The sequence below is a fragment of the Micrasema longulum genome, unplaced genomic scaffold, assembly GCF_059751315.1.
Source record: "Micrasema longulum isolate JH-2025_06_02 unplaced genomic scaffold, ASM5975131v1 h1tg000120l, whole genome shotgun sequence".
NCBI lineage: Eukaryota > Metazoa > Arthropoda > Insecta > Trichoptera > Brachycentridae > Micrasema > Micrasema longulum.
The window spans coordinates 662,088-679,978 of NW_028277326.1; the positions used below are offsets into that span (position 1 = coordinate 662,088).

At 31.4% G+C, this 17,891-nt stretch overlaps 1 protein-coding gene across 1 annotated transcript in view; it reads right to left on the reverse strand.

Annotated features, from left to right (window-relative positions):
* Positions 1-11,890, reverse strand: part of Mctp (multiple C2 domain and transmembrane region protein) — an 80,910-nt gene extending 69,020 nt beyond the window's left edge. Inside the window, exons 1-3 of the mRNA XM_088240063.1 lie at positions 11,818-11,890; positions 8,132-8,217; positions 5,224-5,338 (exon numbers count right to left, since the gene is read on the reverse strand). Of these exons, the coding sequence (XP_088096189.1) occupies positions 5,224-5,338; positions 8,132-8,217; positions 11,818-11,890 (274 nt within the window). The remainder of the gene's footprint in view (positions 1-5,223; positions 5,339-8,131; positions 8,218-11,817) is intronic.
* Positions 11,891-17,891: the final 6,001 nt, after the last annotated feature.

Consider the following 17,891-nt stretch of genomic DNA (forward strand, 5'->3'; position numbering starts at 1 on the left):
TGGTGCGTAGATATGTGTACCGTGACGTACGCTTTCCCTTGTTACATATTGATGTACCTGTAGGGTCCATAGTTCATGGTCGATGACACACACGTGTTAAATTAGTTCACCCGAAGTAGACCGATGACCGACGATGCAATGTCATAATTTTCTATAGAATCAAATACATTCGTATAATGCAACTCTCATTTTATTGCTCGTTACAACGGGAACATCGTTCTGCAGTGCATTCACATCGTTCCTACCATGAAGAAATGAACTACAAAGGAACGTGGTCTATAAAAAGACCAGAAAACGCAGCCAACATCAATCAACTCGTTCAGTCAGTCAGCCCAACAAGATCAGTGCAGTTCGCTCAGCTACTACAGCATGCAATTCCAGAGCAGTTACTTCAACTCATCATCGACGTAATACGTAACAGCAACCTCGTGTCTTCTATGTCAATCTCTAACTGGGGTAGGAACTCCAACCAACACTCAGCAACCTTATTCCTACATACCTACCCGAAATTTGAAGGTCGGTAGTGTATCTTCGTAACCGCTCTAGATAATTTATCTACAACTATAGATAGCCTCACGGTGAAGGTATGACGTTCTTAGCTTCCCTCCATAATCGCGGCCCAGACTTGGTCGAGAACGGCAAGAATTTTAGATTATCCGCTGTTTGTTAGCTCTCGGGTTGAGAAATGGGATATTTTCAGGGGTGCCCCGTAATATGGTGACAGATAAACGCGGAATTTTCGACTTATGCGTAAACTGGTTGGTAAATTATATTTTGACAAAGGATCCCAATGTCTCTGGGACATTGGGCTAGGCTGAACAACTGAACAAATATTTTGTGCTCTCCTTTACCGTCAAGGGGGAGTAGTTTGCCGATCTAACCCTCGGTGCTGTAATAATGATCAAATGTAGTACTCACTAACATTCCTTTCACTGTGACACGATTAAATTGAAATAACAATGTTTGAGAATGTCCAAATACTTGCAGGCTGGCTGGATTTCCTCCCTAAGGAGTTATTCATATTTAAAATTATTGCAACAGAGAGAAAAAACATTATTAAGAAGGGAATATGGGAGTCTAGGCATTCACAGGGCTTATGACCTGTCATTGGCTGGTTTAAGTGGCCACTTTACACAGTGTGTAACATTCACCATTCTGCCCATGTTTAAACATCAACTTTTTCCCAACCTATTATTTTTATTTTTTTAACTTTTTGTACATAATGTTATTTGTACATTGACGGGCTTATTGCCAAATGACAATTTCTTCCAACCAACCAATAAAATAAAAGTTTTATTTTTATACTTCACGTTACAGAACATATTCAATAGAAAATAAAGATTAAAAATCAAAAGATAAACATATAAATAAACGTATTTGTTTATAAATTACCTTAAATAAAAACAATTACTCGATGGGAAAAAGGAAAAAAGAGGAAAAAGGAAAGGAGGAGAGATTAAGGAAGAGAAAGGAGATGTTTCTTCAGACGTGATCTAAAGAGAGATAATGTAGTAATATCTTTGATGGTGGATGGGAGATGATTCCACAGTCGAGCCGCATGGACACTATATTTGGAGTTAGAGAAGAAAGAGGAATTGTGGATGGGTATCAATAGAATGCCTTGAGAATTAGAACGAAGAGGTAAACCATGAACTGATAAGTGTTGAAATTTTTCACGCAGGTATATAGGAGCGTTGGGACTATGAAGTACATTGAACAGAAGTGAGAGGGAGTGATAGTCTCTCCGCTGTCTAATTTTGAGCCATTTCAGTTGCCTACGATAATCAGATTATTTGATACGAGCGAAACCGATAGGAAGACCCTTGGTATTTGAAGCGGTTTTCGGGTATTAGAAGGAGTGCTTTGAGTTGCTACTCTCATGCAATAATCCCGCCAAAAGAAATCGAATGAAGATAATTCGGCCTCGTTGAGTGTTGGTTAATGCGTTTGCTAGTCATCAAATTATTCAAAATAATTAAAAAATATATACAACTCAATAATAATCAATCCTCCCCATGTAATTTAATTGTCCTTTCACCCTGTGGATTTTTACGACCGTCTGGTATTGGCGATTCTGGATTATTATAGTATCTACTAGTCTAAAAAAACGATTCAAAAGTGGTGTAAACCATTTTTTTCAAATTATCAATATTTATGTATTTTATATCACATTGACGGTGACTTTATTGTTGACTTAATTTTAACTACCAATTAAAAGATAATTGTATTGACCTAAACACAGTGAATACATATAATGAACATATCGTTGACGGAAACTTGAAAGGCTGTAAGGGAAAAAAGTGTAAATTTACTAACAATATTTCGAGTTTGTCTAAATTTTTCTAGATAAGGACTACAATGAAAGCATTCACCCCTTTCCCGAAACTGTTCATAAAGACTTGAGTCTTTCTTCAGTTTCGCATATCAATATCAATTTTTTTAAAACTAATTAAGCGACAATTTAATATTTCTTTACAATCAAACCGCGGAATTAACAAATCAAAGAAACTTAAAAGCTTTCATTGTACCCCTAACTGCAGTATTGTCAATTTGTGATCAATCAATAAGAAAAGGACTGGATTCAACTCTCCGGGGAGCTGTTAATATTAACCCATTACGATAGAGATGAAAAACTATTATTAAATTATAGAAGTCTAGGCATCCACAGGGCTTATGACCTGTCATTGGCTGGTTTAAGTGGCCACTTTACACACTCACCCGTATAAATAAAGGTTTTAGCTCTTTTACTTCACAAACATAAACAGATGAAATAATTGAAGGGATACAGATGTTCAAATATGGATAAAACGGTGAATGTTACACAGTGTTTAAAGTGGACACTTAAACCAGCCAATGACAGGTCATAAGCCCTGTGGATACCTAAACTTATATATTGCCTTCTCTAAAATGTTCTTAAATTCTGTTGTAATATGTAAATTTATTGTTCAAGAAAGGAGAAGTAAAAATGAAAAAATATATAATTATTTGGTCAATGCTACCAACTTTAACGGGTAAAATACGGTAGTATAAAAGTAAAATAACTAAAATTGATATTTTCGTGTAAATAAAAACAAATATTTTTTACACACAACAACAAAGATGAAGAACACTTTAGAGAAGGAAATATGGAAATTCCAACAGATAAAAAATATACTTGAAAAAATAGGGGGTCTAAGAAGGAGTATCCATAAAAAATATTTTTGGGCATTGCCTAGTATGAAAGTTAAATAATTCAGTCTAATCAACCTTACCCGTACCAAAAAGGGTTCAGCTCTTTAAATTCACAAAAAAAAAAACAGCGGATGACGGAATGTAAGAAATATGGGTGTTTAAACATAGGTAGAACGATGAATGTTACACAATGTGTAAAGTGACAACTTAAACCAGCAAATTACAGGTCATAAGCTTTGTGAAATTCCCCTCTAAAGTGTTCTTCATCTCTGTTGCAATATGTCCATAAAAATAAGGGGGTGAAATCTAATCCTTCTCTACCGAAATTCGACAAAATAAAATTATTAAAAGTTTTCATATTTAATTTACATGCCTTAACAATTCGCACTTTCTACCTTAAAGAATTTTAAGTTTCCGCCGACGGAGGTATTATAATATTAATATAACCTATTTATAAGATTATTGTAATTATATTTTATTTGAGTAGTGATTATACATTGACGATTAAAATATTGTTAGGATGAGTTTCTCTGAAAAAAAAATGTGCATGTACACTGTGTTTAAGGGCCAGACGGCAAAACTTCAGAGCAACATTCCTCATGGTTTTATTTATTTTTTATATCCTTATAAATCTTTTCCAAAAGCATTTTTTTTAAATGATTTTTTTTCTTGTAATTTAAAAAAGGAGTAAATTTCTTGGACTAGAATCCCTTACACAAATCCCTACCACTTTCCTACAAAAAAAATTCAGATAAAAAACGTATTTGACCAACGAAGTGATACGCACTGGACGTAAAAAAGGGGGCAGGGATTGTGGAAGAGATAAAAAAATTAAGGATTTACTCCATTTTCAGATTTAAAAAAAAACTTTTTGAAAATATATTTTTAAAAGTTTACCACGAAGAATGTTCCTCTGAAGTTTAGCGGTCTGGCCCTGAAACACCGTGTATAATTAATTAAGTGTGTAAAAATGCTGGTCCGATAAGGATTATTGCTGGAAAAAAATATTTTTATTTTACCTACTGTGCTAGCGCTTGGTAAAATGATATTCGCCTGTTGAGTTTTGTGCTGGTGCTGTAAATTTGTTTTTAGTTTTGTTAGCAAATTACAGCAAAATATGTTTAGGGCTAGAATAAAAAATGTATTTTGTGCTGAGCTTGCAGCTAGTTTGTGAAGAAAACGGCAGTATATTATGATTTATGCTGTAATTGTAATACTGTGCTAAGCTAGCTCTCGGTAAAATAATGCTGTAGCTCTGTCACAAATGACTCGACGTGCTAATAAGCGACGTGATAACAATATCTCAACATGGTTGTTTATCGTTCTAGCGAACACAGCGTGAAAGTTACCGATCGGGATTATTATATTGTTTAATATTGTCACCATGCTGGTGTTTAAAACTTTTATTTTGTGACGAGCCTTTTTCTCATATTTATTTTTAAATTTGTATAAACCTCTTTAACTTAAGAGCTAAAAGTCAACCGGTTTCCAGGTTACTTCCATATCATCAGGACTTCAACTAACTTATAAAAACTCGCGTTGCATTTTGTATTGTAAAATATTGTTCGAAAGAAACAAAAGAATTAAAGGAGAGAGAAAGGCAATAATATGAATGATAACAGAATCAAAGTAACCTCGAAACCGGTCAACGTATAACTCTAAAGTTAAAATGGTTTGTAGAAATTTATGAACAAATAATTACAAAATGTCATATCACAAACTAAAAAATGTTTTTGTTTTAAAAAAATATAATTTTATCGTTCTTTTAATATTTCTAGTCTGTTACGTTTTATGCTAGTGTTTTAAATTTGTGTTTAGTGCTGTGCCAGTTTTTTGTTCTTAAAAAAATATGGTCTGTTACGTTCTATGCTAGTGTTTTAAATTTGTGTTTTGTGCTGTGCCAGTTTTATTTCTTTAAACATTTCTAGTCTTTTACGCTCTATGCTGGTGTTTTAAATTTGTATTAAGTGTTTGGCTAGCACTTTGTTCTCTATATGTTGCTAGTATTTTACGCTCTGTGCTGGTGTTGGGAGCGACAGAGGCTCCACTAACCGTTCTTGTCCATTGCCACCAAGTTCTGTCCTCTCTTGAGATGAATCCTCAGCTGGAAGAAAGAGTATTGCCTCAGCTGAGTTTCTCTTCTCTGAGTTACTTCATCGTCCATAACCTGGAAATAAATAAATAAAATATTATTGCAATGAGTCGCGACCAAACTTAATCGTAACAACGCTACTACGGCGTAAAGGAAGTCAAATTAACGTCATTAACACAAGGTCATCAATAAATGAGACGCTTCATAAAACTAGGGTTTCCTAGAACAGCGGTGCCCGTATCTTAACGGCTGTAGTGCACGGTGATGCGGTGGTCAGCCGTCGTAACGGTGACTAGAGAGTGTTTCCTAGGAAAACAGTGTTAAACGTGTTAAACCGTTTTCCTAGGAGACTACTCTCCATAGTTTTTAAAATGTAACATGATTAGAATGACAGTTGTCAGAAAAAGTGACGACATAACTTTGTAGTAACGTCAAAGAAATTATTTATATTTTCTCCAAACTATCAGAGCTCCCCCAGGAAATGTTTCCAAAGAACTACAGGATTCTTTTTTCGCACATGGATGTAAGTCTTTCTCTCGTTTCTATAGTCCTTAAAATGTAACATGATTAGAATGACAGTTGTCAGAAAAAGTGACAGTATAACTTTGTAGTAACGTCAAAGGAGTCATTTATATTGACACACGAAAAATCATTTGTATCTGGCGTGTTAATTTATTTTTTTAATACAATTCTTGAAACATAAACAAACATTAATATATAAAATCAGATTTAAAACTAAAAGAAAACTAAAATGAACCAAACAAATTACAACAGGGATGGAGAATACCTAACATAAGGGAATCTGGAAGTCTAGGCATTTACAGGGCTTATGACCTGTCATTGTCTGGTTTAAGTGGCCACTTTACACACTGTGTAACATTCACCATTTTGCCTATGTTTAAACATCCATATTTCTTCAATTCTTCCATCTGTTGATTTTAGTGAAGTTAAAGAGCTGAAACCTTTTTCCTGTTGTAATTTGTTAATCATAAAGACTCCCGAAGGGGTAAAATCTTGGACAAACTCAAAACTTGTATAAAATAAACCTTATTATTGACGACGTTCTTACAAGGTTACATCATTTTGCAAAAACGTTTGAGATGGGACAAATTGATCAATGTAAATTGATCAAAAAAAAAAATCATTTGATGTTGTTCATGCAAAAAGTATAAATGTCTCATTTTTTGGTGAACAATCATGTTAAACACACTATAATAGGCTTATTTTTTCGTTTTTATATCAATTTTCGGAAACAGAGTTTCATGATTGCATGAAATAACTGATAAAATCGATTTGATCAGTGATGAAATTAGTTTGACAGCTGTTTTCTAATCAAGCTATATTTTAAGGACTATAGTCAACGTTACGACGGCTGTTCAACGCATCACCGTTCACTACGGCCGTTAAGATATGGGTACCGCTGTCCTAGGAAACCCTAGCTTAAGGGTCAGAAGCAATATTACTTATGATCGAACTGTTAATTCTATACGGGTAATTAGCTAAATATCTAAAATGTATAATTTATAAAAAACTTTCTTTTTATACCATTTGAGTTTATTCAGAAGCACTACTGGTTTCAGAAGATTCAATACCTTCCATCTAGAGATGTTATTATAAACTAGACATAAACTTACAGAAATAAAAAACAATAGGTACTGACAAGAGTGGGTGAAGAGCTTATAATCTAGAAATACAAAAAAAAATAATCGGAAAAACATAAATAAATAATATGATATAAAGTTTATATTTGAAGCACTAACTTTGTGGTTATTCATTAAAATATAATAAATAAAAAAACTTTGTTTTTAACCACTAATTTTTACTTTCCACCGACCGGTTTCAAAGCAAACAAGCTTCTTCGTCAAGGTTTACGTAACCAATGAATTGATTCCTTTTTTTATTTTTATCATGTTCACTAATTACTGCACGTGGACCCAATAAATCAAGTCGTTTTTTCCTTACACGGGTGGTAATTTGATATCATTATTTTCGACGTTAGACAGGAGAGGACTAAATAAAAGTAGTATTTAGTGTAGTATTTAGTGAACATGATAAAAATTTAAAAAGAAATTAATTCATTAGTTACGTAAACCTTGACGAAGAAGCTTGTTTGCTTTGAAACCGGTCGGTGGAAAATAAAAATTAGTGGTTTGAAACAAAGTTGTTTTATTTATTTTATTATATTTAGAATTATATCATGTTTAAAAATCCCTCCTCATTACTTACAATATTTCCGTTATATAAACCCCTCTCTCCTTTATTAGCTCTTCCTACCCTTGTCAGTATCTAGATTTTTAATTTATGTTTAGTTTATAATAATACCCGTAGTTGGAAGGTACTGAGTCTTTCGAAACTAGTAGTGCTTCAAAATAAGCTCAAGTGGTCTAAAAATTAAGTTTTTAATCAATTATATATTTTAATTATGGCATTCCACAAAGTTAATTCCGATTCAATTAAAAAAGATATTTATAGATATTTATCTAGTGATTGAAATGTCGAATTGAAATCTTTAAAATCCCGTGAGTAATAAATGCCTTTTCTGTTATGTTCCGTGTCCCTGTTACAGACATCTAATTTAAAAAATCCTTTAATAATTCCTGATAAACATGCATTGATACTACTTAAAATAATTCAACTTTCACTGTAATTCAATTAAACTTTCAAAATATTTCGAGCCGCTTGAGTTGCCTGTCACCACACAAATTTGTATTGACTCAACAGGCGCGGCGGCAGCGCGCCAAAACATTTCTAACAATACATAAATTTATTTGTCAGCTTGGAGAAACGCTTTGAGCTGGACGCACGTCAATTTTATGTTTTTGTCTTGGGCCTTAATGATCGTCTCTTTTCTGAATAAGAAACACTTACAGCCATGAGGTCTAGGGATCCTGGTGCAGGCAGAGGAGTGGGGGGTCTTTCCACCGTCTCGGGGTGTGGTCTTGCGAGCGGAGAATCTAGAAAGAAAAAAAAATGGATCAGGTACTGTTACCAATGAAGTTTAATTATAAAGATACGTTACTATCCGGGAGAAATGGCATTTCAAATCATAGGTTATATGACAATATCACATTCTACGAATACTGATAAAAATATGTGAAATTAACTTTTTATTTTATTTTATTTTTTAATTCCAGTAAAATGGCTACACAGTGCAGAGCCAATTCTACCACATAAACATAAACATGAACATGAACATGAACATGAACATCCACGAGAACATGAACATGAACATAAACATGAACATGAACATGAACATGAACGTGAACATGAACGTGAACATGAACGTGAACATGAACATGAACATGAACATGAACATGAACATGAACATGAACATGAACATGAACATGAACATGAACATGAACATGAACATGAACATGAACATGAACATGAACGTAAACATAAACACAAAACAAATTTTTATATTTGCAGCATTTACGGTTGTCTTAGCATATCCATTTTAAATCATTGTATTTAAGTCATTGTGTTTTTAAATTCAATCTGGATATTATGGAAAAATGTTTTCAGAAATAATTTTTGAAATAACATTGGTAAAAATATATCCACAAAAATATGACATGTTGGTCTTGACAACTGTGACGTCAAGATTTGTGACGATGTTCTATTTAAATTTAATCGGTCACAAACAAATTTCCGAATTCAACCGAATCATGACGTACAAGGGGCGTGACCAATGCAATGAAACGTTTTGGGGGAATTCAAAAAGATTTTTCATGCTACTAATAAGTACAAAAATATTTTTTTTACTTTACAGTATTTGATAGACCCTTTTAGTTTTTTTAAAGTGATATTTCCTGATTGCCTACATTCTCTAATGGACTTTTATCATGATCAAACTAGACGCTGCGCAGAAATATGTCGTCGTGTGTGATGAAAATGCTTTGATTGCACAGCAGCTGTAAAAAAACAATTATATTTATGTGACGTTTCATTCGTAAATACAATGTAATTTTTGGAATAAGTAGATGTAGGATGAAGTTGTTGAGGGTTGGTGGAGTTTCTACTACAGTTGGAGATTAACAGAAGACAGGAGGTTGCTGTTCAATGCGTATTTATTACATGGCAGATAAGATATAGCACGTGATGATAGGTTGAAGAGACTGCATTTGAACTACATGCTGGAACTGAGTAACTGTATGGACCAGCTGAGCTGGCCCAACTAGGGCCGAGTGATGCTGAACTGAAGTGCCGGGCGTTACCACGCCCTGTGGTCTCTCTATAGGCCACGTTCCTTTGTTGTTCATATCTCCATGGTAGGGACAATGTTAATGTTCTGCAGAACGTTGATCTCGTGTTTCGCAGAATGTTATGAATTGAACTCAATAGAAAATGCTGACTTGACTTTAGAGTAACAATTTATATTTTTAGTGACACTGTTGCAGTTGTTTCGGAAAAATAACTGCTTAATTATTTTTTCCACCATTAGTTTCAAAGACACAAATGTATTTTTCATCGGTTAGGACCATATTATTTTCTTTGAAGGTTCAACATTGTCCATTTTTCGATAAAAACAATGGCGAATTGTTTCTATTTAGTTTCGTTTTTTTTATTTTCTTAAGAAGCTAAATTGCAAAGAACTGTCTATAATCGAAAAACTTAAAAACTTTTCAATTTAAAATGTTAAAACTCAACAACTATTTTCTCCTCACGTAAAACATTACTTTTTGCAGCTTTTACTAGAAAGAAATTGAGTTTATAGTAGTTCTCGGCCTTGTAAAAGAGAGATTGTACCAAAAAGTATTAACAATTAAATCTACAAAATCGAAAAAATTAATATATACTTTTATTAAATAAATTCCTTGATCTGAACATTTTGTGTTGCTTGTAGCATACTGTTTGAAAGGGCATAGTTGATACAAGCCTTAGATTTTTAAAAATTAAATGCACAAGACTAAAATCTGAGAAAACGACAGCAAAAACATAATAATAAATTTGTGATATTTGGGGACGGGCCACTATAGCAAATTTGTTCAAAATGCCCCCCTCTTTCATTTTTTTCTTCCACTCTCTACCAAACACCCTGCATAAAACATATTCATAGTTTTTTTTAGCTAAACAAAAATAAAAAAATGGTGCTTTCGATTTTACAATGTAATTGAAAAGAAAATTTTTTATACTCTAAAGAAACTGAATAAAAATGTTTCTACGTTTTAAGAGTGATTGATTTACTCTTATTTCAACAATGTTTTGATTTTGTCCAAATTTTTGTAGAGAAGGACTGGATTCAACCCCCTAGGGAGCTGTTGATATTGACATATTACAACAGAGGTGAAGAACTCTTTAGAGAAGGGAATATAGAAAACTAGGCATTTACAGGGCATATGATCTGTAATTGAATGGTTTAAGCGGCTATTTTACACACTGTGTAACATTCACCATACTGCCTATATTTAAACATCTTGACATTTGTGAAGTTAGAGAGCTAAACCTTTATTGTTGCGGGTTCCATATTCCCTTCTTTAAAGAGTTCTTCATCTCTGTTGTAATATGTTAATATTAACAGCTCCCTAGGGGGTTGAATCCAGTAATGTCTTGTCTACAAAAATTTGAACAAATTCAAAACATTGTTGATAAATCCACCTGGTCCAAGAAGAAGTATAAAAATGTTAAAATTTTCAGGCGTTGCCTAGTACGTGGGTAAAATAATTCAATCAAATGAATCTCACCCGCGGCAATAAAAGTTTCAGCTCTCTAACATCACAAATGTCAACAGATGGAAGAATCGAAGGAATATAGATGTTCAAATAGGCAGAATGGTGAATGTTACACAGTGTGTAAAATGGCCACTTAAACTAGCCAGTGACAGGTCATAAGACCCGCAAATGCCTAGTCTTCTATATTTCCTTTTCTAAAGAGTTCTTCATCTACGTTGTAATATGTTAACACTTTTTGTCCCGGAGCCGTGTAAACACGTGATTATATAATCACGCGTTGTGTCCCGGTCCCGTGTTTTTACGTGATTTACCAGCTGTTCAAAAAAGTGCATTCGATTGAAATCTAGTGACTTTTATTAGTAATTTTTTGCTGCTGGTAAGATACGTAAAAACACGGGACCGGGACACAACGCGTGATTATTATAATCACGTGTTTACACTGCTCCGGGATATAAAGCTCAAAAAGACGAGTGAGACGCTGTAGGTATATGTGCGAACATTGCAATGTGGCTCTCCATAAAGGCCAATGTTGGCAAAACTATCATACAAAAATGACGTATTAAATTGTTTCAAATAAATATGAGAAGTGAACATTGATTTAATCTAGTATTTTCATAATTATGACACGTTTAAGAAACCCTTCACAAAGCATGAAATTTCACAAAAATGGGCCGGGCACAGGGATGTGTATTTGTCCGGCGCTCAAAGTGTTAATATTCTTATTTCGTCAATAGCGAATCAGTTTATTTTTATATTCCTCAATTCAACCCTTAATCTAATATATTTTTTGTTAACAGCCTTCTATTGAAATCTTGGCACGACAAAAAACGTTTAAGTCTACAAAAAATAAATATAAAGCGAATGAATCCTTCTGAAACTCACCTTTTGCGAACATTTTCTTGAACTTTTTGTAAGCAACGATCACTCTTTTATTCACGGAACATTTTACATCCATTTCTACATAGTTTTAGAATCACCTAACGTCACTTTTTTTTAACTTTGTTTTCACTTGAACTTTTCAAATATTTTTATAATATTTTTTTTTTGTTTATTAACGCCCAAGGGGGATTAAAAACAAAAGATGCTGACGCACCCACTTAACAATAAAACAAGTAAAATTAAAGAAAAAGATGTGAAGTTATATTATTTTAACAGGTACCTACGAGAAAAAAGTCTAATAAAGTAAAAATGATGTAGATAAATAAAAAAATAGGTCAGTTTAATTTTTTTTAAATGCAAATATATAACAATGAAATGGGTTCTGTAAAGCAAACGAAGTAAATAAATAAAGTTGTTAAAAATGTTTCGGTAAGCAAAAAAGATAAGTGTGAGTGAACTAAATGATTAAACAAACAAAATGGATATTTTTTCTTTCATGAAGATAAGATGATCAGTCTTACGCTTTAGGTTCCAGTCCAAGGACTATAAAATATTCAGTGTTTAAACACCCTCATATTTAAATACATTATTTCAATTTTATTTTTTATTTGTTTAATTTTAAAATACGGGGGGTATAATTTTATATAATCATTTTAAAATAATAAAAAAGGGGCATTTACAAAAAAATATGCACGTAAGTACAAACATAGTGAGATATAATTTTTAAAATAAAACATTTTTTGTTTGTTTAAAAATGATAATAAAAGTATTTCAATAAATACGAATGACTTTTTTACGACGTCACTTCATTCATATGAATCGACCGATAATAAGAGAGTTGTAAAGGATTTCCGGTTTACGAAAGCCAACAGACCAATCAGCAGAACTGACCGAGACGAAGTGGAAGAAAACTTGAGACGTCACACGCGGAGTAATTTCAGGAATACAAAACCTTAAAAATCATAACGCTGATAATATGATACATAAATAAAATAAAAAATGCCGTAGTTAAATAGTCTATTAAAATTTTATCTTTTTTAAACCACTAAACTTTCTCATTCCACTGCCTGAAATTTTATGAAATTTCATGAAAATTAGTATGAGCCGTAAAACGTCCCCTGAAAACATTATGTCATTATCCATTTCTCCATGTCATCAGTCATAGTAGACGCAAATTGAAGTTTTTGCGGCTTTAAGTAATATATTTTTAAAAAATAACAAAAGATAATGTTTTACTCTGATATTGTATTATTCATAATTACTGTTTGGCTTTGGAATCACACACATCTACATGTTATAAAAAATATTTAATACTCGTAATGGATTTTAAAAACATTTCATTTGAGATAGGGTCAAAGCACCCCCAGTAAATGTCCATTGGTTAATAAACACAATATAATAAGAATTGCTTCATTTGTCCAGTCAAAAAACTTTTAACACTAGAAACTATGACGAAAGCAGTAGGCGGACACATCTTTTGGTAAGAAACAAATCTATCAGTTTTGAACTGTGAGTTGTCAAAAGGTAATAGTGCATCTTCCCGTTATTGTTCTGAGATTTAAAGTGTTTTTAAAAGGAAAAGTGTTTTATTTGATGTTATTTCTTATGCAATTATTTGAATATATCCATATTCTAATGTGTTAGGGTGTTTTATAATGTTTTTATGTAACTAAATCTGAGAATTATGTTGACTTGGGTAGTAGTGGTCATTCACTGGTGATTCTGCTATTTTTTTTAGAGTAATATAATACTCGTATTTCAATAAAAAAGTAAAAGTACTGAGAAAAAGTTGTATTTTTTATTGTTTTCTTTTATTTTGTACGCTGAAATAATGAAATTTATACATCTAATGTGGATTTCCCTACAAGCCTTAAACGGTCATTCGTTGGTGCTTTGACCCTATATCTCAAATGCGTATTTTTTTTTTAATTTTTTTTTTTTTAATATATTTTTTTGTTTTTTTTTTTTACAATATACACAAGAGGTAAAACAAAGTATTGAAAATAAAGGATAATTACATAGCAATGAAATACATAGTAACAGTAAAAACAGTAAACTAAAAATCTCACATGGGCATGGCCTGTTTGTGGGTATACAAGAAATGTTTACAAATTTTTGTTCCTATAATAAATAAATAGACAATATTTTGAGTTTGTCCAAATTTTGTAGACAAGAATTGGATTCCATTACCTGGTCCATGTAGAAGTATAGAAAATGAAAAAAATAACATTTTCAGGCGTTGCCTCGTATGCAGGTGAAATAATTGAATTAGATGAATCTCACTCGCATAAATAAAGGTTTCAGCTCTTTAACTTCACAAACATCAACAGATGAAAGAATTGAAGGAATATAGATGTTCAAATATAGGCAGAATGGTGAATGTTACACAGTGTGTAAAGTGGCCACTTAAGCCAGCCATTGACAGGTCATAAGCCCTGTAGATGCCTAGACTTCTATATTACCTTCTCCTAAATGTTCTTCATCTCTGTTGTAATATGTTAATAAATAGAAAGGTTTATTTTTTTTTGTAATAAAAGAAAGAGAAAAAAAATATTTTGTAAAAGATTAAAAAGTACTATTTTATTTTAAATTAATCAAAAAGGAAATAAAAAATAAAAAAAACACCAAAAAATCCTTATTATTAAAGGGCAACGAAATATATCATAGAAAAAAGAGTTTCTATCTTTAGTTTGGATCCAGGACTGCGTGTTTTTTAAAAGAAGGAAAATTTTGAAAGTTTTTTATTCCGACAAAGGTGTCGGAATATAATCTGGTTTTTCGATTACCCCCAATATAATATTAATTAATTGTAGTTATTTAGAATTATGTTGGTCATAATCATAATATTTATTATATTTATATTGTAGACGCACGAAAGTAAAGAAAATGAGTCAACTTCTAGATATTATGACAATTGATCAAATAATCAAACTCAATGTTGCCAATGAAATTAGAACAACAAAGAAAGAAACGTTAAACACATGTGTCTTAACTGAAAGTCTGAATTTTGATATGATATAAATAAACTTTTGCCTAATTTATTACTTTACATTTGATTCAAATTTATAATGGTTCATTTTTTTTTTATTTACATTTGTTATTTTTAATTATGTATTAATTTGACTTCCTTTTGATTTTTTATTATTATTATTGGCAATTCGTCATATGAATAATGATATCTCTTTATAAATATTGATTATAAAAAGGGAAAAATAACGAAAGGATAAAAAAACATGAAGCAGATAATATTTATGATAAAAATAAGAGATTTAAAAAATATATACTTACTGTCTTAAAACTGGGAAGCTATCCCTAGTAAAGCAGTTCAGATGTTCAATATAGATGACATTGTTAAAGAGCTCAAACACTCATCTTTATTACTATATGCTGATGACGCCAAAATATTTTAACCGATAAAATTACCAAACGATTGTGTGTATCTATCTGCAAGAAGATCTGAACCGCCTTTCTCTATACTGTGCTCGTAATAAATTATATTTAAACATATCCAAATGCTTTCATATCTCCTTTACTCGAAACATTAATATAATTCATCATCAATATAACCTTATTACCAAATCTATTAAGAATGTTCACAAAACTCATATATTCATAATTCATTGGACAAGTCATTAGAATGTATTGGTATATTTATTTACTTAAATAAAGCATTTGATAGTGTATCACACAATAAACTTATTTCAAAACTAAAAGATGTGGGAATGGGTGGGAAAACCATTGAATAGCCAACAAGTTATCTATTCCAACGACCACAAATAGCAAAAATAAAATATGCGTACAGTCAAATTGAGACTTGCGATTTTGGAATACCTCAGGGTACGGTGATAGGTCCGCTTTTATTTATTCTTTACGTCAATGACATATATTGTCGAGATTTAAACTAAAAAATAATATCATATGCCAACGATACGGTTGTTTTAGTTGAGGGAGTTAACTAAAACTCAATATATTTAGTAGCTAATGACGTTATAAATAAATTGAAATTATGGTTTGACAAAAATATATTATCTTTAAATACGGAAAAGACAAAAATAATCCCATTTTTTATTAACAAAACAAATTTAGATTCAGTAGTAAAAGTAATTATTCACCAAAGCAATTGTAACAAAACTAACTGCGATCTCACATGTTCAGTACTTGATACAACAAATAAAATTAAATATCTTGGTGTATTCATAGACCAAAACTTAAAATGGAAAGACTATATCAGTGAACTAGTCAAAAGAATTAGAAAATGTAAGCACATATTTATTAGATTAAGGAATATTTTAAAAATCAATAATTTAAAAATAGCTTATTACTCAATTGTACAATATTTGTTACAATATGGTATTGTAGGAGGGGGTGGTGCATATGCCAATAAATTAAACCCTCTTAAAATAGTACAATGATTAATTATTAAAGTAATTTTAAAGAAACCCTCAGCATTCAATACGGAAAGTCTATACAAAATATTTAAGGTTCATACAGTAGACACTCTTTATAAAATAAATTATACTATACAGATATATAAAAACGAAAATAATTTGAAATGAATAAGTCACTCAGATACCAACAAAATATTAAAATTCTTAAACTCCATACAAGTCATGATAAAAATAGCTTTGTATTCAAAGGTGTAAAAAAATATAATAATCTTCCTAATGAACTAAAAACTATTGAAAATAATATATCAATAAATAAATTTAAAGTTAATCTAAAGAAATTTTTTGTACTCGTGTAAAAACAAAATTAAATTTTAAATAGTATGAATGTATTATTGTTTTATGTTTTTTCTTTATACATCCTACGTTTTTTTTTTCTTTATATGTACTCGTATTTAAAATTATATAAACTCTTATAAATAAACAACTAAAACAGTGTAAGTCACTCTCCAAGCACAAGAGTTAGTTTCTTTTTTTGGAAAGTTACAGTGATAACACTTACTAGACGTGTTAAAGTAGATATGTTTAGAATTTTACAAAAACATGTACTTTTTATGAAATTTATGAATAAAAAAATAAATTAAAAAAACTCGGGACCTCGGTGTTCTTTTAAATAGTAAACTCGACTATATCGAACATGTCAGGCATATTAGGGGTGATGTATTCAAATTGTTAGGTTTTGTCACTAGAGTCACTAAAATGTTTGAAGATATAAATACCCTGGAAATTTTGTATTACGCATTTGTCAGAAGTCGGCTTGAACATGCAACTTTAATCTGGTCCCCATACTATGAAAACCACAAATAAAAAATAGAAAAAGTCCAAACTAAAATAATTCAATGTCTATCATACAGAAGTAATTACCAATTTAATAATTATAATGAAGCGAGAGTACATTTTAACATAAACTCTTTGGATAATAGACGACAGATTGCTGACTTAATGTTTCTATTCAAACTTTTAAATGGTGTAACTGACTGCTCCCAATTTACTGAATTTAATTAATTTCCATGTACCTCTTAAACGTACCCGTCAAACCAAATTATTTTACTGCCCCGATGTAAACACTGATGCAGCAAAAATTCGTGCATTTATAGAATATGCAACTTATATAATAATATTATTGGAGCCAATGCGAGTGATATCTAAAATTTGAATAATAATAAAACAAAAGGGAAATCAGCGACAGCATGCAGGCATCTTCACCGTGGGTGAGTAGTGATGAGTATATACATTTTTTTTTAATTTACAATGGTAAATATGTACAAACATTTTATTTAAAGTTTTCCAAATTATATTCTTCTGTAATATAAATTTACTTTTGTCACATTTCGTATATTGATAATTGAACGTAGTTATGCTGAAAGCAGCCAGTCCACAATTTTGGAAAAATGAGATGTTGATGTTATTGGGTGCAGTAAGGTCAATTCCATGTTCTGCTAAAAACAGCCAGACCGCTTTCACACAAAAACTGTATTAATCACCTTCGGAAAAAGGTGTCGATCACAAAAACAGCATTTCTCAATTTGCAGAAAACACCCACAAAACTAGAAAAATCTTATCGTACTTTAAAAATCTTTTAAACTGGTAAAATACATAATAAGATTCTTGTTTGTAATATTTAAAAAAACT